The sequence below is a fragment of the Brassica napus genome, chromosome C5, assembly GCF_020379485.1.
Source record: "Brassica napus cultivar Da-Ae chromosome C5, Da-Ae, whole genome shotgun sequence".
Taxonomy (NCBI): Eukaryota; Viridiplantae; Streptophyta; class Magnoliopsida; order Brassicales; family Brassicaceae; genus Brassica; species Brassica napus.
The window spans coordinates 23,939,518-23,964,402 of record NC_063448.1 but is presented as its reverse complement, the minus strand read 5'-3'; the positions used below and the strand labels follow the sequence as shown (position 1 = coordinate 23,964,402).

Sequence of the window (24,885 nt, the reverse complement as noted above, 5' to 3'; positions counted from 1 at the left end):
TGTCCAAGAAGAGACACAGTCAAGTTGCTACAGAGTCTAGACAACGTATGAAACGTGGTAGACCAAATAGGTTCCAAAAGATAAGAATCATCAGAAACAAAAGAAATGTGCAGAGAATGATAATCAAAATTCAAATCTGATGTTACTAAGGAAACCATCCCAGACATGGAGATAAGGCCGGCCGGCTCTAAGGTACAGGTACGAAACAATGTAGCTTGGGACGCCAACCTGCAAAGTATTAAAGGTCCTGATAATAATGAATCTCAATCGATTATATCATGTTTGGAACATAATGGAACCAATAAGGAATGTCGACATAAGATGATTTATTTGCATACAAGGTAGCACTTGAATTTATGAATATAAGCGAGGATCATGAACCCACGTCAATATAAGAGTGCGCACTCGTAGAACAGATTGGATTGAATGGAAACGTGAGGTTAAATAGTTTAAGGAAGAAAGGTGTATTTGGCCATATGATTAAGACGCCATATGTTGTTAAAACCAGTGGATATAAATGGATCTTGTGAGGAATAGAAATCGTGAGATATAAAGCTGATGTTGCACAAGGATTCTCACAAAGACCAGTAATAGATTATGAGGAGACATACTCCCATGTGGTGGATGCAACTACTTTTAGATTTCTCATAAGTCTGGCTATATAAGAGAGAAAATTAGACTTGCAGCAAGTTGATGTAGTGACTGCATATTTATATTGTCCACTGGATAATGAAAGTACTAGAGGGTATTGAGCTGAAAGTACAGCAAGTTCTCGAGAACAATATTGATAATCATCAAAGTATATGATCTGAATATCATAGGAACCTCTGGATATAATTTCCCAAACAGTTGAATATCTCAAGAAAGAGTTTGAGATGAAAGATCTTGGAAAACAAAGTTTATTTGGGATTACAGCTTGAGTACATTAACAATGAAATCCTTGTGCATCAAATAGTATATACAAAAAAGGGTACTCAAGTGATTTAATATGGACCAGTCTCACCCATTATCTAGTACATGGGCGTGAGATCACTTTTTTGGACACTGATCCATTCAGTCCAAAGGTGGACGATAAAGAAGTCCATTTAGTCCTGAGATGGACGATGCAGAAGTGTTGTTTTAGATACTGATCTGTTTGGTCCATAAGAAGGACGATGAAGAAGCCTTTGATTTTGGTTTATTTTATACTAACCAGCCCAAAGAGGGGTTATTTGGTTTTATTGATTTGTTTTCAGACAGTTTATGTTTTACACATGGTGGTACACGCATATCACAGCAACACCATCCAAGATTTCGTGTGTGTGTATTTGAGGTCGGTGACTCAATATGTTCGATCAGATTGTGGCATAGCCGATGGTAAAGAAGAACCAACTATCATGTTCGAGGACGAAGCATATTCTGCCCAAGATCTTCATCACCCACGGATTGCAGAAAGTTGGAGAGGTCCAAGGGACCTTCAGTAATGTCCAAATCAGGGGGAGTAATGTGTGTTGTACTATTTTTTCTTCACCATGGTTTTGTCCCAATTGGGTTTTCCTGGTAAAGTTTTAATGAGGCAACATTAAATCACATTAGAAGCTTTAAATGGTTATGGCATCCAAGGAGAGTGTTATGAACCAGATTGTGGATGACTCATAACCAAGAGATTATGATTTGTAATCTTTCCATTTATATATGACGGTGTAATCTTTTATATAAGTAACTTCTATGTTATGAATAAATAGAGATTTTTTTCATTACTTTTATAACAATAAGTACATTCTTGACTCGATCGTGAAATGATTTTTTTTTTGGGTTCAAGTCTCGATCGTGAAATTATAACTTCTAAAGAACCTCTGTAATTTAGTCGATAGAAAAGTCCATAATTAAACCCTGGTGTTCGAAAAAAAAGAAAAGAAAAGTCCTTAAACCCAAAAGAGATATAATACAAAACTAAAGGATATATAGTTTTTTTCCTGATATAAATAATCTATATATTGGGTACTTAGGACACAAGGGTCAAATTAAAGGTCTCTTTGTCTTTCCGATCTGCTTCAGTCGCAAGTTCATTGACCTGACCACCAGTTTCTTGTTTCACCACTTTTTGACCCTCGTGTTGGACTGTGTACAGTTGATCGGATTAGCATGAGCGGTGTCAGAGAGATTTTATTTATGAGAATAATAATATTGATATTGATAACTTTCTTTTTGTAAGTATAAAATTAGTAACAGGAGGTACACTTTAGGAATTTATGAGGATATTAGTAGAATAAATCAACCAAGTGTGGCTAGCTTTGCACGGCAATTTGTTGAGAAATTCTTAGGCTGGCACCCTAAGTGAACCAATAGGATTTAGTTATTTTAAATTTAATTTTTTTTTTTAAAACAAAATAATAAAAATTTGTGAAATTATATTATGTTTTTAAAATGAATAAAAAATAATAGTAATTATCAAAAATAATTTTAATATCATTAAACTAGTTAACAAAGTACTAAACTCTAAACCCTAAACTCTAAACGCTAAACCTTAGACCCTTAGATAAATCCTAAATCTTTGGACAAATCCTAAACCCTAAATCATTAATCTCAAACCCTAAACCAAACCCTAAACCCTTAATCTTAAACCCTAAACCCTTAGAATTTAAGATTAAGGATTTATGATTAAGTGTTTAGGGTTTAGGATTTGTCCAAAAGTTTAGGGTTTATGGTTTAGGGTTTAGTATTTAGAATTGAGGATTTAGGGTTTAGTATTAGGGTTTAGGATTAAGGGTTTCAGGTTTAGGGTTTAGGATTAAGAGTTTAGGATTTGTCAAAGGATTCATGGTTTATCCAAGAATTTAAAGTTTAGTATTTTGCTGACGGGTTTAACAACATTAAAAAAAGTTTTTGGCAATTATTATTTTTTTTTTAATTTTAAAAACATAATATAATTTCACAAATCTTTATTATTTAGTTTCGTTTTTTAAAAGATATTGAATCTCAAATAATTAAATCCTATTGGTTGGTTGAACCTCTAGATTCACCTACGGGTGAACCTCTAAATTACTCTAATTTGTTAATACAAGATCAACCCCCGTAGGAACAAAAAAAGGGAAGAAAGCTGGCAACATACCAAACAATGTTGATGCGTTATTAAAGCTGATTAATATTAAACTCAAAATAAAAGAAGTAGAGGTAGGCAAATACATGAGATGCAAAACACACAAAAAAAAGTAACAGGGGTTATACTATAGGAAGGATATTATGAGGAAACAAATAACTAAAGAAGCTTTAGATGTCTGATGATAGCGACGGGAAGGGTATTATATATGGTCATGATAAGTCACTTGATGTGCGAGCAGGGTTAAACCCGAAAGCCTCCACCGCGTAGGCAACCTCGGAGGACATATACTCAGATGGGGACGACCACTCTTCTGCTTTCTCAGAGGGCATCATTTGTTCAACTTTGTGATGAATTATCTGATTTTGATGTTGATGGGTAGAGGAATCTGGGTTATCAAATCGAATCATGCGTGAATCTTGGAGATCTGAGGTGTCAATGGGAAAAGTTTCAAAGGCTTGATGAAGCTGACATGTGTGGCGGCCGAAGTAAGTGGTTGAGTACAATGGAGGGTTGTTTTGGATCATTTGAACCTGCTTCTTTGCTTCGCATTTCTGGTCGCTTGTGTACGCACACTTGTAGTAACTCCTGATATTTCATCATTTTTTTTTGTTTAGATTAACACCATCAACTATATATGCAAATTAAGTTTGAATGTGAATGATAGTTATACCTTTGGTGATCCGATTCTTTGATTTGCTTTTGTCCGTATTTCCTCCAAAGAAAGCCGTCGTGGTAGATCGGGTTTGGGGATTCGTGTCTGCGGTAATCTGAGCTCTCCGCCATTGATGTCTTTCTACAACCACCAGATGAGAATCATTTCATTCAACTATTCTTGAACATTTCAATTGACTATTTAGGTTAGATTTTTATATTTTATATACCTTCCCCTCTTGTGAAATGGTTTCCTGCTGCTCTCAAGAACATGTGAAGAGTCTTGGGGAGATGAGTTATTGGATTTATCATCATCTTTGTTATGATCATTGGTATCGATCAAAATGGAGAGAGCATCCGAGAAACAATGGAGGACGGACTTGGCCAGATCCTCCCTTTCCATGGACGAATCTGACTCGGCGTGGTGGTCCATGATTAGCTTGAGCTGGCTTGCACACCCATGGCCGTGAAGCAGCTTCTCCATAACCTTTTGCTGGCAAGACTCCATCGTTCTCTGTCTTTTGTCCAAGTCGAGATTATTATTAACTAGGAGATGCGATGTGCCTCTTCGTATATATGTATATATATCGATGAGGTTGTTTGATGGGAAGTTTCGTATACGTGTGTTAATTACCATACGCTCCTTCATTATCATACTATTATCTAATTAGGAATGTGCGGATTAAGTGTGGCCCTTGAGGTTTAACCCCACGATATAGAAACAAAAACAATGAGCACTACTATGTGAACAATTATATGTGTAAACTCATTGACTTTTTTATTTGTTTTGGGCATCTAAATTATTTCACTGGATTTTCTTCTCACTAAAGTGGTTTTCATCTCATATAAAAACAGGAACATCCCTTTCAAAATATGGTGTTAGGGCATCAGCAATGGTGATATTCAAAGCACAAATTCTTAGAAATAGTAGTTATGATTATTTTTTCGGATTTAAAAAAAAAAACTAACCAATCGCGGGCTGCCACGTGTCAGTGGAGTCCGCGAATAGTTAAAAGGCCCAGCAAACCGAATCCTTAGCTAGAGAGTTTAAGAGCTTTTGTTGGCATAAAAACATAGATGAAGTGATGTCCACGTAATTTTATAATAATTTTTTTTTAAGGATTTGTGCTAAGAATCATTGTTGCAGATGGTCTTAGGAAAACTAAAACATATTATTAATCACGTAATTATAATATTTAAAAAACAAGAGTGCATATATTTTATATAATCTTCTTCACAATTTAAACACACACACGAAAAAAAAAAAAGAATTAGGATTGTTGATAATCTGACAATGGGACGAGTCCAAAAGCATATGGCACGGCACCTGAGAAGATGGAACGCCTAATTAACGGGCGAAGAAAACGGAGGAGCCAATTTAAACGGCGCAAGTGAGTCAGCTCTGTCAAATGTGACGTGGGGTACGTGACCTCATCGTACCTTACGTAACGGAAGGTTGAATTATGGATGACAGATCGTGATAATGCATTAATCCTAATCTAATCTCCTCAATTTTTAGATTCCAACCCACCTATATACATTTGCCTCTCTCTATAATATTATTTAGAGAAAAACTACTCCAATCAATTTCTATTTCTTCCTCTAAAAATAAATATTACTCCCTCCGTTTTTAAATATAAGTCATTGTAGAAAAAAATTTATCTTCCAAATTATATGACGTTTTCGGTTTTCTATGTAAAATTTATTAACACTTAATGTTATATGACCAATGATAATATACCTTCTATTTTATTATTGGTTGATTTGTGGTTAGATAAATAATTAATGATGTTTTTGTTTAGAAAATATAAAAATTAATGATTTTCTTAATATATGTGCACAATTCTAAAACGACTTATATTAAAAACGGAGGGAATACTAGTTTTTTATTTATAGAAAAAATAGCATTCTTCTATTTTTCATATATATTTAAAGGTTGTTATTTCAAAATAACATATCGCTTATAATTTTTTCTATTTTATAGGAAAAAAATAGCCAAATACATTGAAAATGATATTATATATATGTAGGTCTAGTATATAATACTACGGTTTCAACTTTTAAACTATATCTCCTTTTTATTAATTGCAAACACGGTATGCATATGCATTCGTATTATGCCGCAGATATATGTTTTACATAAAATATAGATATAAAATTAATATGTATGTATTAGTTTTAGAAAACTGAACATGAAATATAAGTTTTCTGTATAAAATTATAGTTTAACATATATAAATAGTTCCAGTTAAAGAAATTAAAATATGTTTAAATATATATAGGTGATAATTGTAAAACTTATAATTTTTTTTTTTTGCAAACAATTATAATCATATGAATACACAGAATAAATAACAATCAATATGAATAATAATATTAATAAAATATTTGACAATACTCATATATATTTTTTCAAATATTAATGCTTCAAATTAGCCTAAACATCTTGTGTTGCTTAAATGCTATTATTCGTCTGAACTATACAAATTTGCATAAAACAATGTGTAACATGAATACAATTGATTACCGTAGAACGCATTAAGCCAAAATTTAGAACACTTAAATGATTAAACTACATACACCACAATTAAAGTATATACCAGTTCAAGTACATATATTCGTTGCTTCTGCTTTAGTATCAGCGGGTAACCATGTTGATGATTGGTTTGACTGTGGCTATAAAATTTAGTTATAAAAATTTAGTTGTGGGTAAGTCGGTTGTAGCTGTAAAGTTGCTATTGTAGATTTTTTTTACAGAAACTTGATGTGGTTAAATTTGTTGTAGCTGTAAACTATATGATGTATATCTTTTAAAACAATATGTGAAATATGTGATGTATAAATAAAATAATTATCTTTTATTAATTAAAATAATTTATATTAATATTTTTTTATAAATTATCAAATTTTACTGTTATTTAAAATGTGATATGTAAATAATTTTTATATTATTTAAAATATTTCAATAATTTAAAACAACCAAAATTAAATTTAAATATTTATAAATATTTTTTATTATTTGATTTTATAAATAGGTTATTTCATTTTACATATTCTATAGCCTATAAAAAGAAGATGTAGGTTTTTTCCATAAACTACATAAGAAAAAAGTTTTTTTTTTATGTAACTTTAAAAATAAAGTTAAATCATGATTGATACAGTTTAATGATTTAAAAATAAATAAAACCAAAGTACGAAGATAAAGCTCTACTAATCACTCCCTATATTATGTCGTGACTTTCTTATGACTTAGTATCTATCATTTACCAAAAAAATAGTTGTGATTAATTTCAAAAAAAAATATACAACTATTTTTGTTCTAATTAGGTTTTCTGAGTTTTGTTTAATTTTTCACACGTCTTCGTTCTAAGACTTCTTCGCTCATAGATTTATACAAACTCAAACTTTTTATTAGACTGGATCTAATATTACTATATTGGTCATCATCTGAAATATACCAGAAAACTCTGAAAACCTAATTAGAACAAAAATTGTTGTGATTCATTTCAAACGCATATGTACAACTCTCAACATATTTCAAATAATAAGAAAGTAAATCAATCATGGTTCATGTATTCAAAATCAGAAGCCTAATTAAATCAACGACATGTTAATACTTAGAATATTTCATATTTATTTTTATGCATATAAATTACAAATGACTCCAAAATAATGAATAAGTGAAAATATGTTAACAAATTATTACGATTTAGTTTGGTCATAAATTTTTATATACACATAAATTTTAAAAACATTATTGGTATTTCACACAACTTCAAATCGATAACAATTTCATGTTTCTTTTCCAAGATAACATATATCAAACCATACATGATTTAAAAAATATATATTATGAGTAAATCAATAAACCAAATTAAATGCAGTTAACAAAATTAGTATGATTTTAGCCTATTTAGAATCATTTAACAATTATAGTTCGGCTGAGATAAATAAATGCAAACTAACATCTCTTTAAGAGTAAAGTGATAAAAATTAATATTAGTACACCTATATGTAAATTACATAATCATGAGGACAAAAGTGAAAAGAAAATAGTATTTTAAGTTTTTGAATTGTTAAACCAAAATAAAAGGTAAATAGTACTTTAAGTTTTTGAAAAGTGAAATTTAAAATTTAACTATTAAAGCTTCAAAATTTGAAAATTTGTTGTAGAGCTAAAAGAATCAAAATTTGAGAGTTTGAAAGTTCGTTGGAAATGTTTTTACTACCAAGATTATTAACCACATGTATAAATGAAAAAAAAGACTCAAATGTTCTCAATGTTGTGGGGTTAAGAAATTGTCAGACCCCACCCCACATATGAAAACTTTAATATCTTTTCTCAAACTTCAGTCTGAACAGTTTCCCAAGTAACTGTAAGATATATTCGAGATCATCGCAAATTTGATATTTAGGTGCGTCTGTATCGATATTTTCGAATCCACCGTTTCCGGAAGATTATGATTTGTCTTGCCGGACAGTTAGACATGCAGTTTTGGTTAAAGGAACCATAAGGTAAGTTGTTGGGAGTGTTAGATCTGAGTTTAGTTGTAACTCGGTACGAACAGACTTTACTCGATTGTGGATTGTTCAAAGGTGTTTTATCAGATCGGAAAAGAGTAACGGTTTACAAGTACGGAAATAGCCGGAAAAGATGACCGATACTCGGTGAGCTAACCGGGAAACTACAAATCGGCAAGAAATACAATGAGCAAAATTCAAGTTTCTAGCCGCCAAGTGTGTTTGTAAAATTCTGGATCCCCTCGCTTGTCGATCCTCTCTTCCTTATATAGATAAACCTGCCAAGTGTGTTCGCCCTAGGTCGTTTCACTCTAATGGGCTTAATTCTTTTCGGACCGAGAAATTGAGCTGAGCTATCGGGCTTTTGAGCTGAGCTGATGCACTTATTTTGTGGAGCTGAGTAAAGTAGTCCAAAGCCGAGCCCGTGCGTTTGGTCTAGAGCTGCTTAGCCAATTGATGTCATGGGCCGACTTGATGGGCATGATCCTCTGTTTTATGGGCCTTGTGGAGAGATGCAATCGATCTTTTATAAGGAGGAATATTAATAGTTGGTTATCTGGGTGCATGTACGATTTAATTTGTTCTTCTTGGAGTCAGAGGTTTTGTTGGTTTGATGTTTATTTCTGGGTATCGGGTTAACTTGTTCATACCCCCATTTTGTCACTTTAGTTCTGGTGGTTTAGTTCACTTTGCTTCCCTTGTTTAGGGTTATGTTTCGGGGGAAAAGTGAGTTTCTGCCGGTTTATTTTCGGAGAATTATTATTTTTAACCGGCTATTGTATCTCAAAATTGTATTTCTCCTTTGTGTTAATGAATTCACTAGATGAACAAAAAAATGTAATTGTCAGACTCATATTTCATTTACAAGTTGACATGCTACATTTGCTACACCTACATGGGTTTAAAAACCTCAACAAATTCACGGGCACCACAATTAACCCATCCACATAGTATTTGCTCTTTCAACACATCAATGTGCTGCCGGTTGTCCCTGACCATTTTGTTTGCCTAAAATACTTTTTTGCTTGTTCAATTTTTTTGTTGTTTGGTAAGTCCTTTACAAAAAAGACTGTATGTATAGTTTGTTTTGACCAAAAATTGTATATTTTGTTAAGAGTGTTTAACCAGGCTTTCATAGATTTTCCGGTTTCAGTAAACAATAATTAAAACAAAATATTTTTCTAATATAATATAGTTTTGTATATTATGGTATGAAGCTGAATTTTATATCTTCATCCCTATGCTGTTGAACATTAAAAAAATGTATATGTTAAGGTTCTTTAAAATCCAATGAAAATTAAAATTAGTCAAACAAAAAATGATTAGTAAAGAGCTCAGTACTAGTACTATCAAGTTTTAGAAATTAAAGAACTCAACCAACTAACTGAGAACTGGTTCCTTAACCAATTAAATAGCACATGCGAATTAATTCGAGACCCAGATCCAGATCCATGCTTTTCTTGATTTCACACATTTATCTTCTCCATTGAAAGAAAAACATTTCCTCCCCAGCTGCAAGAATCTTTAATAAAGCCAAACTTGATGACACGTGGAACCATTATTTCCAATAATATTAAATAATTTAATTTAATTTTTTTGAATCTGGGTTTATTCGAAAAGGGCTTTCGTTTTGTTTTCTTCTTTGTTTCATCATCAGCGCTCCTGAAACGAATCGTTCCAAGCACTCTCCTGAATAGACGACGGAGATCTCGAGAGCACCCTCGATTCTCTCAAGGTTCGTGCTTCCTCACCTCTCGTAAAGGTTTAGACTTTCGTTTTTGTATACCTAGAGCATCTCTGTATTCGTATTCGGATCGTTTAAGCTCCTTCTGGATTAGGTTAATCAATTCCCAATTGTTCTAGATTCAATTTTGAGTAATTCGAGAAAGGGTTATTGCAGATATCTAATCGTTTGGATGACGTTATGCAGAAGCGGAGAATCATCACCGTGAATCCATCATCAGCTTCTGTTGAGATGAGCCACTTCAACAGCAACAATGAGGTTCCTTACTCAACCGTTGTTGATGACGAGACTCCATCTCCATCTCCTAAAGCCACCGACAAGATTCGGAAAGTCTCAATGTTACCACTCATTTTCCTCATATTCTACGAAGTCTCAGGTGGTCCTTTTGGCGTTGAGGACAGCGTGAATGCAGCTGGGCCATTGTTAGCTCTTCTAGGCTTTGTCATCTTCCCTTTCATCTGGAGTATCCCTGAGGCTTTGATCACCGCGGAGATGGGCACAATGTTCCCTGAGAATGGAGGTTACGTTGTGTGGGTCTCCTCTGCTTTGGGACCGTTCTGGGGGTTTCAGCAAGGTTGGATGAAGTGGCTGAGTGGTGTTATAGATAACGCGCTGTATCCTGTTCTGTTTCTTGATTATTTGAAATCAGGGATCCCCGCTTTAGGTAGCGGTTTGCCCAGAGTTGCTGCCATCTTGGTGCTGACTCTTATGCTTACTTACTTGAACTACAGGGGACTAACTATAGTTGGTTGGGCTGCTGTGGCTATGGGTGTGTTCTCCATCCTTCCTTTCGCTGTCATGGGTTTGATTTCGATTCCGCAGCTTGAGCCTTCCAGATGGCTTGTGATGGACTTAGGGAACGTGAACTGGAACTTGTACCTCAACACGCTTTTCTGGAACCTAAACTACTGGGATTCGATCAGTACCCTAGCCGGTGAAGTGGAGAACCCGAACCAGACGCTTCCAAAGGCGTTGTACTACGGCGTGATCTTAGTCGCACTTTCTTACATCTTCCCTCTTTTGACTGGAACCGGAGCAATCCCGCTAGAGCGTGAGTTATGGACGGATGGGTACTTCTCTGATGTGGCTAAAGCTCTAGGTGGAGCGTGGTTGAGATGGTGGGTTCAAGCGGCTGCAGCCACTTCAAACATGGGAATGTTTTTAGCCGAGATGAGTAGTGACTCTTTCCAGCTTCTCGGAATGGCTGAGCGTGGTATGCTTCCCGAGTTCTTTGCCAAAAGGTCACGTTACGGGACACCGTTACTAGGGATCCTGTTCTCAGCTTCAGGCGTTGTGCTCTTGTCTTGGCTAAGCTTCCAAGAGATTGTAGCTGCGGAGAATTTGCTCTACTGCTTTGGTATGATCTTGGAGTTTATAGCATTTGTTAGAATGAGGATGAAGCACCCGGCTGCATCGAGACCATACAAGATACCTATCGGAACAGTAGGTTCGATCCTGATGTGTGTCCCTCCAACCTTACTGATCTGTGCGGTTGTAGCACTCTCATCTCTTAAAGTAGCTGCAGTGAGCTTTGTAATGCTGATCATTGGTTTTGTGATGCATCCTTGTCTAAACCATATGGATCGAAAGAAAATTCTCAAGTTCTCCATCAGTTCTGACTTACCAGACCTTCAACAGGAGACTCGGGAATGCCAAGAAACTCTGATACGTTAGAAGTGTGTTCATCTTTTATGTTTTTAAGTACAGAGCTTGGATAGTCATAGCCACGAAAAACTCGAGTTTCATGGTATGTTGTGTTTATTCACCAGCTTGTTTTAGTCTTAAACACGGTTTTAATAAGATGTGCAATGCTTTGTATCTTCTCTTCTTTTTTTGGTCGTTGCCATAATCAATGTTTTAGTAAGAAGTTTTAAATTCCTTAATGACTGGAAAATTTTAAGGATAAAATTAGAAAAATTAAGATATGATTCTTTTCTTCAATTTGTTGAGCATCAAAATCAAGTTTTCTTGTCAAAATCAAGTTTTCTTGCCAAAATCGCAAAATCGAGTTTTTGCCCTACAACTGAGAATAAAGTTTTTCGTCAAAAACAAAAATTGTGTTTTTTCCAGCCAAAATCTAATTTGAGTTTTTCCACCAAAACCACAAAATCGAGTTTTCTTGCTAAAAACGGAAAACAAAGTTTTTTTCGCCAAAACTACAAAATCGAGTTTCCGCCAAAAGCACAAAATCAAGTTATCCCGCCAAAACCAAAAATCAAGTTTTTCCGCCAAAACCACAAACCTGAATTTTTCCGTCAAAACCGAAAAATTGATTTTTTCTCGCTAAAACCGGAAAATGAATTTTCCCGCCAAAACCACAAACCCGAGTTTTCCCGCCAAAACCACAAACCCAAGTTTTCCCGCCAAAATCGCAAACCCGAGTTTTTCCTGCCAAAAACGAAAATTTGAGTTTCCCGCCAAAAACAAAAAGTCAGGTTTTTCGGAAAAAAATCACAATTGGTGGTTTCCGCCAAAACCGCAAGATCGAGTTTTCCCGCCATAACTTAAAATTGAGTTTTTTTTTTTCCGGTTTTAGCGAGAAATTTGATTTTGTGGTTTTGGTTGTAATACTCGATTTTTAGTTTTTAGTGGGAAAAACTCAGTTTTCGTTACTCAGTTTTCATTTTTGACGGGAAAACTTGATTCTTAGTTGCGGGGGAAAACTTGATTTTTAGTTTTTGGCGGAAAAACTCGATTTTCTATTTTAGCTAAAACTTGATTTTCCGTTTTGGCAAAAAAATTTGATTTTTTTTTTGTTTTTGAAATTTTGACGAAAAAAATTCTATTTTGCATTATCTAACAAATTTAAAATTTCAGTATATATTTAAATATTGTATAATAATCGTGTGAATCAAAATTAAAGGGTTAAGATTTAAGTCCTAGGCCTATTAGAGCCAGCCTTTTTTAAACTCAGTTACACAAATAAGGGTTAGGGCTACAAATGGTTTCACACCCGTGGAGTTGAGCCCATATTAACATCCTTAAAAGAGACAAACTTAAAAGAAGCATAATTAGAAAATTCTATCTAGTATCGATGTTGACCATTTCCTTGCCAGACAACACTGTTTTTAAACCCGAACCGAACCAGCGGTCGGACCGGGTTGAACCATGAACCGAAAATAATCCAGATTGGATTAATGCTAAAACCCAATTAAAATTGAACCAGTTAAAACTCCTATCGAACCGTCAAAAACCTGGGAACCGGCGACCTAATGAACCGGACAAACCCCGATTCATATATAAGAATTTTTTTTGTTAATGAAACAATTAATTTTTCTTCCTTTTTAAGTAAAAATAAGATTTATTAAAGATTAATAAAGTATCGTCTCTCATCTTTTTCTTTTGTCGTCTCTAAACTCACAAATTACAAAATTCAAAAAGTTTAATATTCACGTCAAGATATTGTTTTTGTTTACTTCTCACTTTGTTTACATTTTATTTCATGATCACTTGTTTTGAAGACTTTAAATAATTGAAACATTTACGTTTGTGAAATTTGTATTTCAGAATCTAACTTTAACGTAATGTGTATATAATTGTTTTTAAAAAAGTGATGAAGATTTAGAGTGAGAAGATCTGTGAATAAAGTTTAAATGTACTTTTCATATTGATTTTAGATTTTAATTGTTATTTTTAAGTTTTCTACGCATTATGGCTATTTAAACATTTTATTTGATATGATCTATTTTTTTTAAGAATATGCATATTATTTATAAAATATCATTAAATTTAGTTTAACTAATTAAACCACGAACCGGGTCTGGTTCGTCCACAATGACCCATGACCCAAAAAAATTCCGGTTTGCTAGCCGGTCCGGTTTTAAAAACAGTGCGTGAAAACAAACTTGGTTGTGTCTCAATCACTTCGTTGGTTCCATCATCACCATCTCAGTCGCTTGTTTACTCAACTCTCTCAAGGATTCGTCCTTCATTATTTTTATCATAGGGATATGATATGGACAAAATCTTAAAGAACAGAGGACCACACTTTTTTCAGTTCTTTAAAAGATGTGAGTGAGATCTATGAGAGTATGGGACTGTTTTGTCTTCTTCTTAAAACATCCCTCAATATTTGCAAATCTTGAGACGATAAGCCCTTGATCCTCTCACGGTTAGTGCTTCTTCTCCACCTCTCATTAGAGGTTGGGAATAAGGATAGTTTCTTCCAAGCTCTATCTCGTCTCTTATTGTTTAGTTAATTCAGAAGGGAAGGATAATCACAATGAGAGACTAAAACAACAATGATGTTCCATCGCCTAAAGCAGCAACCAATTCTATAAAGAAAGTTTCCATGATACCACTCGTTTTCCTCATATTCTACGAAGTCTCAGGAGGTCTTTTTGGTGCTGAAGGAATTGTGAATGTAGCAGGTCCACTGTTAGCTCTTCTCGGCTTTATAATCTTCCCGTTCATTTGGTGTATCCCAGAGGCACTAATCACTGCAGAGATGAGCACAATGTTCCCAATAAACGGCGGTTTTGTGGTTTGGGTCTCCTCTGCCTTAAAGTTGTACAAACACAAAGATTATAAGAACTTCTCTTCTTATTAGATTTAGAAACTCTCTCGAAACTAAACCTTTCAATGTGTTTCTCTTCATGGAACATCTCTCCATGAGAACTCTTTATATAGGAAGAAGCTACATCTTTTCCTAAGGGCGAAGCTACATCTTTTTCTAATAATAATATGGAAACATTCCTAAGCTCGATATGTTTTCCTTTTTTCTTAACCCATCAAACTTCACTTTAATGAGTTAACTTGCTCCTCAAGTTAATTGGAATTATCCAACATTCTCCCCCTTAATTCCAACTCGAATCTCGGGTATGTTGATCTTTTGAACTCCGATGAACTTCCATAGACCGTTAATAGGTGCATCGCATTTCTTCGATACGATGTTGCATCAGAACGTGAGTATAGATGCTTCACTACTTCTCTATGACTCTCTCTTAAGCATCCTATGGTGCTTCGATACGATGTTGCATCAATCTCAGGCTCCTCCTCTGCCTTTGATACTTTCAAACTCGTGTGCATCAGAACGTGAGTATAATTACATGACTCCATCTTCGTCTTGACAAGTATACCTTGCGCGTATCCTTCTTGTTTGATGTGAATGCCATCAGCTCCTTGCGTTACTTCTAAACCAAGATAGTATGTAAGCATCTCGAGGTCTGACATCTCAAATCTTCTTGACATATCATCTTTGAATTGCTTGATAACATTGAGCGAAGTCCCTGTTACAAACAAGTCATCGATGTATATAGCTATGATCAGAAGCATCCCTTCTGTTTCTTTTGATATACCGCAGGTTCCTTGGTGCAATTCGTGAACTCCATCTCCTTGAGAACACGGTCGAGTTTGATGTTCCAAGCTCTTAGAGCAACTGGTGCAAATACTTCGTCGAAGTCTATGCCTTGTTGTTGAACGTAGCCTTTTGCGACTAGCCTTGCTTTGTATTTGATCACCGTTCCATCTGCATTCCTCTTGATCTTATAGATACACTTCAAACCTATCGGTTTCACACCTGCCGGCTTCTTGACGAGCTTCCAGGTCTTATTTTTGATGATAGATTCGATCTCTGCATTCATTGCATCGATCCAAGCTTGTATCACTGCAGCTTCGATGTAACTTTCTGGTTCACCATCGATGGTGAGCAAGAGTCTGCCACCTTCAAATTCAGCAAGTAGGAAGTAATCATCGAACCGCTTTGGTTTTCTGATGTTACGGCCATATCTTGATGTTACATGCTGGTCTTGGTTTGCATCGTTGTTCTCTGGTACTTCGTGGTGTTGGTGATCTTGATGCTCATCACCATCTCTTTCTTCTGTAACATCAATATGAGGAAGCTTGAATGATCCTGGTTCTTCGTCCACATTTGTTGATAGTGTATACGATGCATTGAGATGTCTAGTTACACCGTTTTCTTCACAAAAATGAACGAACTCAGAGGATGTGAACTCTCCTCCTCTATCGGTGCGATATGTCTTGAGTTGTAGCTTCGTTTGATTCTCCACGTACTCCTTGAACTTTTTGAACCGATCGAACGCTTCACTCTTCTCTCTTAGCAGCATCGTCCACATATATCTTGAGTAATCATCAATTAAGACAAATACATATCTATTGTTTGCTGGTGTTGATGGTGATATCGGACCGCACAAGTCACCATGTACCAACTCCAACGCGTGTGATGCTCAATACTTTGCTTTAGGCGGGAAAGACTTCCGAGTTTGCTTCCCAACTAAGCAGGCGTTGCACACATCTTTCTCGTGTATCACCTGAGGCATCAGAGCGGTTGACGAGAAATCCTAGACACAATTATCCGATTAGTACGATATTGTCCACTTTGAGCCTAATTGGCTGGCCCGCATGGATTTACTTTTGGGCTCCTTCCCAAAAGGCCTCGTACTAATAGATTTGAACATCTCTTTATATATTAGACACTTCTTGTCTAATTCTCCAATGTGGGACTTAGTTTGTTATCTCACATTCTCCTCCTCAAACTAAGGATCACATTCATCTTCTGTCTCACAACTGACTTTCAGGATCTTTTGACTTGATCTCTGCCACACACACACCTCCCAATCCTAACTCGATGGGTCCCGTTCCTACTCGAAGGGTATTTTGGTTTTCTTGCAGATTTCTCTTCAACCGCTCTGATACCAATTGTTGGGATTTATTAAGCTCATGTCCAATTCTATATTATCTGATTAGTACGATGTTGTCCACTTTGGGTCTTAGAGGCTGGCCCGCATGGATTTACTTTTGGGCTCCTTCCAAAAGGCCTCGTACTAATAGAGTTGGACATCTCTTTATATATTAGACACTCCTTGTCTAAATCTCCAATGTGAGACTTAGTTTGTTATCTCACATGCCTTAGGACCCTTTTGGGGGTTCCAAGTAGGCCGGATGAAATGGCTATGCGGAGTCATCGACAACGCTCTGTATCCTGTCCTCTTCCTAGACTATTTAAAATCCGCTATATGGGTTTTATCCACCGGTTTGCCTAGAGTTGCCTCCATCTTGATCTTGACTCTATTGCTTACTTACCTAAAATACAGAGGACTAACCATTGTCGGTTGGACCGCGGTTCTTATGGGAGTCTTTTTGATGCTTCGTTTTGCTGTAATGAGTCTCATTTCGATCCCAAATCTCCAGCCTTCGAGATGTCTTGTTACGGACATAGGAGATGTGAACTAGAACTTGTATCTAAACACTCCTTTCTGGAACTTAAACTACTGGGATTCAGTTAGTACACTAGCCGGTGAAGTGGCAAACCCGAAGCAAACACTTCCCAAGGCTTTGTGTTACAGTGTGATCTTTGTAACTCTCTCAAACTTCCTCCCTCTCTTGTCTGGAACCGGGGCTATACCGCTGAACCGCGAGCTATGGACTGACGGTTTTTTAGCTGAAGTTGCGGGAACCATCGGTGGAGGATGGTTGAGAGTGTGGGTTCAAGTGGCTGCAGCTACGTCGAACATGGGAATGTTCATAGCCGAGATGAGTAGCGACTCGTTTCAGCTTCTTGGAATGGCTGAGCTCGGTATGCTGCCTGAGGTTTTCGCCAAAAGGTCTCGTTACGGAACGCCTTTGTTAGGGATTGTGTGCTCAGCTTCAGGTGTTTTGCTCTTGTCTGGATTGAGTTTTCAGGATATTGTGGCTGCAGAGAATATGCCTTACTGCGGTGGAATGGTTTTGGAGTTTGTTGCTTTTGTTAGGATGAGGGTGAAGCATCCGGCTGCGTCGAGACCGTATAAAATACCTGCGGGAACCGTTGGTTCGGTTTTGATATGCGTTCCTCCCATTGTGCTGATATGTTTGGTTGTTGTTTTGTTGACTCTTAAAGTGGCTGTAGTGAGCTTTGTGATGGTGATGGTTGGTTTATTGATGAAACCTTGTTTGGATCATATGGATCGAAAGAGATGGGTCCAATTCTCAGTCAGTTGCGATTTGCCTGAGTTTCAGAAGGAGAGTCAAGAAATGGAAGAGTCTTTGTTACGTTAGGTCAGAGGAACATGTTTTTTTCTTATTGTTCTATGTTCAAATGATTGTAGTGTTTGTTTATTCGTCAAGGAAATGGATCCTGTTATTCGGTTTTTGGTTAGTATCGATCAATATTCGGTTAATGAAAGTTTCACTGTAATGAGCTTAAATTTTTTGGTTTCAGTTTAAAATCGGTTGAGAAATCAGGTTTTTCGATTAACTTCGATTGAATCCGGTTATTGTGGTTAAAAAAAATTATTTGTTTGGTTCAGAAATGGGCCAATAGGTGAGAAGGCCCATTTTAAATGAGCGGCCCAATATGTAATAGTGAGCTCATTCTCAGATCTACTATCCCTGAAGGGGGATCGAGACGACAAAACTGTTTCGTTGATGTCCGAGAAAAAAACCTAAACCCCAAAAGAAAATTGCGAGGAGAGGAAAATGAATGGTGTTTCTCGTCATCTTCGAGCTTCTTCACTTCCTTCGTTGATCCGCAGCTATGGTGGAATCAAGTCAGTCTGTCGATTTTCTTGTCAATCAGATGGCTCCTCTGGTTCGTCGTTTCCCCCAATCCTTATCTCTTGTCGATTTTGCTTTGTTCATTTTATGAGTAATGCGACGAACGATGATTGGATCTAGAACAAGTTCAATATTTACCACTGTCATATTCTGAGTTTTTAGCCATGAAGATGTGTAAATTTTTGATTAGGAATCTGTATAGTGTCTTTCTGTGGCACAACTATAGTCTGTAGTGGTTCAAAATTGTATATGTTTTGAATGATTGGTTCTTTTCATGGATTCTTGAACAGGTGGGAGATTCGGAGAGCAAGGACGAGTTCCTGGAGACTCTGAGAACAAATCTGGCTTACCGGATCCTAATGCTTCCCCCTCCAAAAGTTTCAGTGAAATAAAAGCAGGCTTACTGAACACCGGAGGAAACGGTGCCTCCACCTTCAGTGAAATGAGATCAGGTTTGTTAAACAAGATAGGAGACGGTGGCTACTCTGCTCCTAATGCTCCTCCTACCTTCAGAAATCCTCTGAGATCACGCTTACCAAACACCTTACCTTCTCAATCCGGTCAGATGAATCAAGAAGGCTTACCAAACACTGGAGGAACCGGATTCTCTGCACCCAGCTACCAAAGCTTCACTCAGTCTAACCTTCTCAAGGACAACTTCCGCACCGGTGGGATCTCAAAAGACCTGGACTTTGTTAGAGGAGTAATAGAGGACGATGAAGGACGTAGAGCCACAGGGCTCTTCTCTCATTTCCATCGTCCAAACCTCGAGACCAACGCTGACATCATTCACATCAAGCTGCTGCGGAACAACACTTTTGTCACGGTTACTGACTCCAAGGGGAACGTCAAATGCAAGGCTACGTCTGGTAGTTTGCCTGATCTGAAAGGCGGACGGAAGATGACGAGTTACACGGCTGATGCGACCGCTGAGAACATTGGGAGGAGAGTTAAGGCTATGGGTCTGAAGTCTGTGGTGGTTAAGGTGAATGGGTTTACTCATTTCAAGAAGAAGAGAAACGCTATTGTGGCGTTCAGAAGCGGTTACTCTAATTCAAGGAATGATCAGAATCCTATAGTGTACATCGAGGACACTACTAGGAAAGCTCATAATGGTTGCAGATTGCCAAGGAAACGTCGGGTGTGAGGAAAAAGGAAACATGTTTGCAGATTTGCTTTTGTTGTTCTTTTATGGTCACTAGAGAAACCATTTCTTTTTGCAAATTGTCTCTTTCTTTGGTTGTTACTTTAAAATCCTGATGAAAGTTGGGGTTGAATCATATCGATTGCTTAATAAACCGGAAATTCTAAAACCGGATCCGCATTTTTCTGTCTGATCAATCTATTTGAGTATGTTAAAATCCTTGCACACTTCTCAACCTCTTCTAGTCATCCACATTGATTAATAAATCAAGAAGCAGGACTAGCTCCACGCTGCAACATGCAGCCAAAAACCTATACAACCGTGGCTTGCAAGAATTGGTCAAACCCCTAAATAACGCATATTTTCCAAAATATTTTAAATCTCTGATAACGCCCAGTAAGTAGTCCTGGCAAGGTTTCTGTGTTATCCCTCGATTACAAATTAGTTTAACTTAAAATAGAAATAAGCTCACAAACTCGTTGATATAGTTTTTGAAGAACACGTTGACATAGATAAAAACATACTAATTTATACAATTGAGAATCCCAATTCCACCTTGATGACATCAAATACGATCTACTACTTAAGTCGTCCAAACCCATGATTTGCCAGGCGAGCGATGCTCCTTCGTATTGGCCATCCCAAGGAATTCCACCGATTCCTCAAACTTCCTGATCAAAACTACATTGGTTAACATATCAGAAAAGTTCTTCACTTATATCACCTGGAGCGATAATATTTTTGATGAAGTGCAATTTTATGCTAATGTGTTTATTCATCTCATGATACACATTTTTCTTTGCTAGACACAATACATTTGAGAAGTCACAATAGGCTCATGGTCAGATCTCTTAGAAACACAAAGAGTTATAAGAACAACTTTTCTTATTAGTTTTAGAAACTACTCAAAACTAAAGCTCTCAATATGTTTCTCTCAGATCATATGGAACACCTCTCCATTAGACCAATATTTATATGAAAGACAATTCCCTTTAACATGTGGGATATGAAAAACACAAACCTAACCTAAATAGAAACTTCCTTTTCCTATTTCTAGGTTTCCTTATTGTGTTTATCTTAACATATTAAACATCTAATAATATGTTAAGTTTCCACAAGCTTGGAATTATCCAACATTCACCCCCTTAATTCCAACTTGAATTAGGGAGATCAATTTCTTGAACTCCGATTAAGCTCCTCATTTGCTTGAACATAATCATCAAGTAATCATCATCCACCACACCATGGTGTGCGAATCCACCCATTGAATTCACATCTTTCTCAAGGTTAGACCGGATGCTCTCCTCGCTTCCGTACCGCCTCTTCTTAGAATTGGCCCAGTTTTTGTAGAACCTTCTCCTGACCTCTTCACTTAAGTTGCGATGAGTCTTGTGGCTGAAGCTCACTGCGACGATAACTCTGGTCACGTCCGCCATCTTGCGTACGTGAGCTCTGGTAAGGATGTCGGCCTTCTGCTCAACACCCAACAGTTTTATCTCTGGTTCGTCTTCAGCTTTTGAGAACCTTGACTCCATTGGTACGTGCGTTGTGTTACACGCTTCCACCTTTGTGTCACACACTCCTATGTGAGTCGTGTTACACGCTTCCATCCGTGTGTCACATACCCGTGTATATTTAACACCAGCCGATCTATCCACATGCTCACACGTCTTGTTTCTTGTGATAGAATCCACCTCGGCTGCCATAGCTTCAAATCTATTCTCTTCACCGAATATATTGAACTCATGTGAGGCAAACTCTTCTCCTCTATTGGTGCATCCTAGATTGAACATAGCTGAGGTAACCTCTCCTCCTCTATCGGTGCAACCTAGATTGAACATAGCTGAGGCAAGCTCTCCTCCTCTATCGGTGTGAAATCTTTTGAACCAATAGAATGCCTCATGATTATCTGCTGTCGTTGGTGGTGCGGTTTGTTCACTCAAATCTCCAAGCAATAATCTTAATGGCTTTGATGTACGAACCATGGCCTTAGTCAGGAGTGAGTCTCTGGTTTGCTTCCCTGCGAGACATGTGTCACACACGTCTTCTTCGTGTGTTACACTCGGGAATGAGTGTCTCGTTTGCTTCCCTGCGAGACATGTGTCACACACGCCTTCTTCGTGTGTCACACTCTGCATTCCTACGACCATCTCCTTCCTTACCATGTTGTTCATCACTCCATAGCATATATGTCCTTGTCGAGCATGCCACCTCCATGTAGCATCTACGTCCCTGACATGTAAACACTCCGGGTAGCTTATCTCCATAGGGGTCTTGTAGAGACGGTTTGGAGATCTTGTCACACGAACTAGCAACCTTCCATGCGAATCTGTGAGCGTTAAGTAGACATCTATCATGTTAACCTCACATCCGTTTTCTGTTGCTTGCCCAAGACTCAATATATTGTGCTTCAGATCGGGTATGTAGTATATGTCCTTGAGTGCCTTCTTCTCTCCAGTCTTGCACACAAAGGTAACCACACCCTTTCCTATAATGTCAACACACGATCCATCACCAAACTTCACCTTCCCTTTGGTGTTGAGATTCAAAATCGAAAAGAACTCCTTGTTCCTTGTCATGTGATTGCTCGCTCCATTATTCAAATACCAGACACTTGCACTGCCTTTGTCGATATCAAGATTCTTCGGAATCACCTTATCTTCGTTCAAAAACACCACCTCGTGTACATAGAGTGCATCAGTCTCTTCTGTCTCGTTTAGGTTGGTTTCTTGATTCTTCTCTGTCTTTTCGGGACAAACAGTTGCGTAGTGACCAGGCTTGTCACATCTCCAACATATCAGCTTTGAACGATTCTTCTTCGAGTTGTTATCTTCGGTGTGTGACGCACGGTTTTGGTTGTGTGACCTACCTCGACCTCTGCCTCTACCGTTCCGTCCTCTTCCTCTACCACGGGAATTCTCATAGCCCCTCTGACTATGCTCTTCATTGTTCGAAAACATCAGTTTCCCTTGGTCTTCTTTCTGAGTTTCTTCTCCTACACGCTCCTCGTACGCCTTAAGCCTTCCAACTATGTCTTCAAACCCCGTCGAGTTGAGATCTAGGACTTGCTCAAGTGATGCTACGATCTGGATATACTTGTATCTTGGAAGATCCTTCAAGAACTTCTTGACCATCTTGAATTCTTCTATGTTTTCTCCCAACGAGGTTGCTTTGGATGATAGGCCCGATATCTTCCCCGCGAAGTCATCGACCGTATCTCCATCATCCATCTTCAACCTATCAAACTCTGTCATCAACGTCTGAAGTCTCGCCTCCCTTACACGATCAGCTCCTAGGTGTCGCGACTTGATGGCATTCCAGATCTCTTTTGATGCGGTTTGTTCTCCCACCTGGAGAATCAAAGTCTCTGGAACAGATTGAAACAAAAGAGCTATCGCAACATCGTTCTTCTTTTGATCATCTGAACCGGGTTCGATTGTATCCCACACTTCATGAACACGTAGTAGAACCTTCATCCTCATCGACCAAACTGTGTAGTTTGTCGGTGACAACATCGGACATTGGATGGATGTAGATCCAAAGTCCTTCGTGCGTGGAGCCCTAGTCACATCAGCCATCTTGCCGTCGCGATCTCTTGTTCACAAGCACCAGGATCTTAAGCTACAACTTAAGCTTAGATCGAGTCTCCAACCTGAGGCTCTGATACCAATTCAGATCTCTTAGAAACACAAAGAGTTATAAGAACAACTTTTCTTATTAGCTTTAGAAACTACTCAAAACTAAAGCTCTCAATATGTTTCTCTCAGATCATATGGAACACCTCTCCATTAGACCAATATTTATATGAAAGACAATTCCCTTTAACATGTGGGATATGGAAAACACAAACCTAACCTAAATAGAAACTTCATTTTCCTATTTCTAGGTTTTCTTATTGTGTTTATCTTAACATATTAAACATCTAATAATATGTTAAGTTTCCACAAGCTTGGAATTATCCGACACATGGTACAATAATTCTTTCTTTACAAAGAAATTTTTATTGGCTAACATGTGAACTATTTTATATTATTTCTTTGTATTCAACTCTTATCGGATGCAAATATTCATAAATTTCCTATGACGCATCATCTGATAACTAACTCTTATGAAATGATCCAATTCTACCACGATGTGATACCAAATATACAATATCAGTATTTGTATATGTTAAAAATCTTTATTATTTTTTTGCAAAGCTTCTCTTTGTTTATGTAGGTGAATCAATTTTTAAATGATTAATTTATTCGTTATAAAATTCGCTGACGATTTCTCATTTTTTCTCATTTGATTGTCTTCAAAACCGGAAATGTTTTCTCCTCGATCATGGATCCATTCTTAAAATCCTTGTCGTAAGTTGGAGAAATCCAAATCAAATACGTGAAACTTTTTATTGTGAAATCCTTGACGGAATAAAGCCCAAACATATATTACTGGATAGGTGTTAGATAATGGTTGGAAATGGATTTTTATATTTAAGCAAAAAAAAAGAGATTTTTTGTAAAGAGAAATAAAAAGAACAATATTTGAAAATTGAAACGTTCAAATCATTTCTTGATGTTATTAGAAAAATAAGAACGTAATTACAAACAAAAGATTAAAAAGGCCAAAAATAAAGCCAATGTTGGAGCTGACGTTGGCCCAAAGTCATTGCAGAAAGGTGGTTTTAATCACTTTTGGTAATTTGAGAGAGACGATGCGGTTTCAGAAACGTTTTAGGTTTATAGTCCAAATAAAAATTTATCATTACGTGCTTTCCATATATCATATAAATAATGAGAAAATCCGTGTAACACCACATAATAGGAAATAAGTTTCTATAAATATTTAAGTGATGGCAACCCAAAATAACTAGAAGAAAAATGAAGAGAAATCGAATAGACAGTTCGCCCTAATTTTTTTTTCTTCTATCCTTTAAAAGCCTCCTCCGCCGTTTGATGTTTTGCGATAAATTTTCGATAACATTTCTCTGGTGTTGTATCCCTTTAGCTTTCTTCTGTGTCTTTATGTCTTACCCTTTTGATCTATCATTTTCTTTAATACTGGGTAACAATTACACCATCATATAATCTCTAATTCTATTACATATGATGATCAACTACCTGCAACATATGCGATACTGATGAACGTTATTGTGGCGTTCATAAGCGGTTACTCCAATTCAAAGAATTATCAGAATCCTATAGTGTACATCGAGGACACTACTAGGAAAGCTAATAATGGTTGCAGATTGCCAAGGAAACGTCGGGT

At 36.8% G+C, this 24,885-nt stretch overlaps 3 protein-coding genes and 1 pseudogene across 7 annotated transcripts; 3 read left to right on the top strand and 1 right to left on the bottom strand.

Annotated features, from left to right (window-relative positions):
* Positions 1-3,104: 3,104 nt before the first annotated feature.
* On the bottom strand, positions 3,105-4,298 carry LOC111212595 (probable WRKY transcription factor 62). The gene is made up of 3 exons (XM_022714155.2): positions 3,964-4,298; positions 3,753-3,875; positions 3,105-3,667 (listed from the first exon to the last, which is right to left on the bottom strand). Exons 1-3 carry the CDS (start codon positions 4,239-4,241, stop codon positions 3,292-3,294), a joined length of 777 nt encoding a protein of 258 aa, XP_022569876.1. The 5' UTR covers positions 4,242-4,298; the 3' UTR covers positions 3,105-3,291.
* Positions 4,299-9,697: 5,399 nt separating this feature from the next.
* Positions 9,698-11,818, top strand: LOC111212592 (probable polyamine transporter At1g31830). 4 transcript variants are annotated; one of them, XM_022714150.2, is made up of 2 exons: positions 9,698-9,989; positions 10,185-11,818. In XM_022714150.2, exon 2 carries the CDS (start codon positions 10,230-10,232, stop codon positions 11,670-11,672), a length of 1,443 nt encoding a protein of 480 aa, XP_022569871.1. In that variant the 5' UTR covers positions 9,698-9,989; positions 10,185-10,229; the 3' UTR covers positions 11,673-11,818. The 4 variants fall into 4 exon arrangements, with proteins under 4 accessions (XP_022569871.1, XP_022569870.1, XP_022569872.1 ...); XM_022714149.2 differs by having other exon boundaries at positions 9,759-9,989; positions 10,155-11,818; XM_022714151.2 differs by having other exon boundaries at positions 9,790-10,016.
* A 2,402-nt stretch (positions 11,819-14,220) lies between these two features.
* On the top strand, positions 14,221-18,143 carry LOC111212594 (annotated as a pseudogene).
* Positions 18,144-18,298: 155 nt separating this feature from the next.
* On the top strand, positions 18,299-24,885 carry LOC111212593 (probable ribosomal protein S11, mitochondrial). 2 transcript variants are annotated; one of them, XM_022714153.2, is made up of 3 exons: positions 18,334-18,525; positions 18,782-19,663; positions 24,867-24,885. In XM_022714153.2, the coding sequence occupies exons 1-2, from the start codon at positions 18,414-18,416 to the stop codon at positions 19,636-19,638; spliced, it is 969 nt and encodes a 322-aa protein (XP_022569874.1). In that variant the 5' UTR covers positions 18,334-18,413; the 3' UTR covers positions 19,639-19,663; positions 24,867-24,885. The 2 variants fall into 2 exon arrangements, with proteins under 2 accessions (XP_022569873.1, XP_022569874.1); XM_022714152.2 differs by lacking the exon at positions 24,867-24,885 and having other exon boundaries at positions 18,299-18,525; positions 18,782-19,815.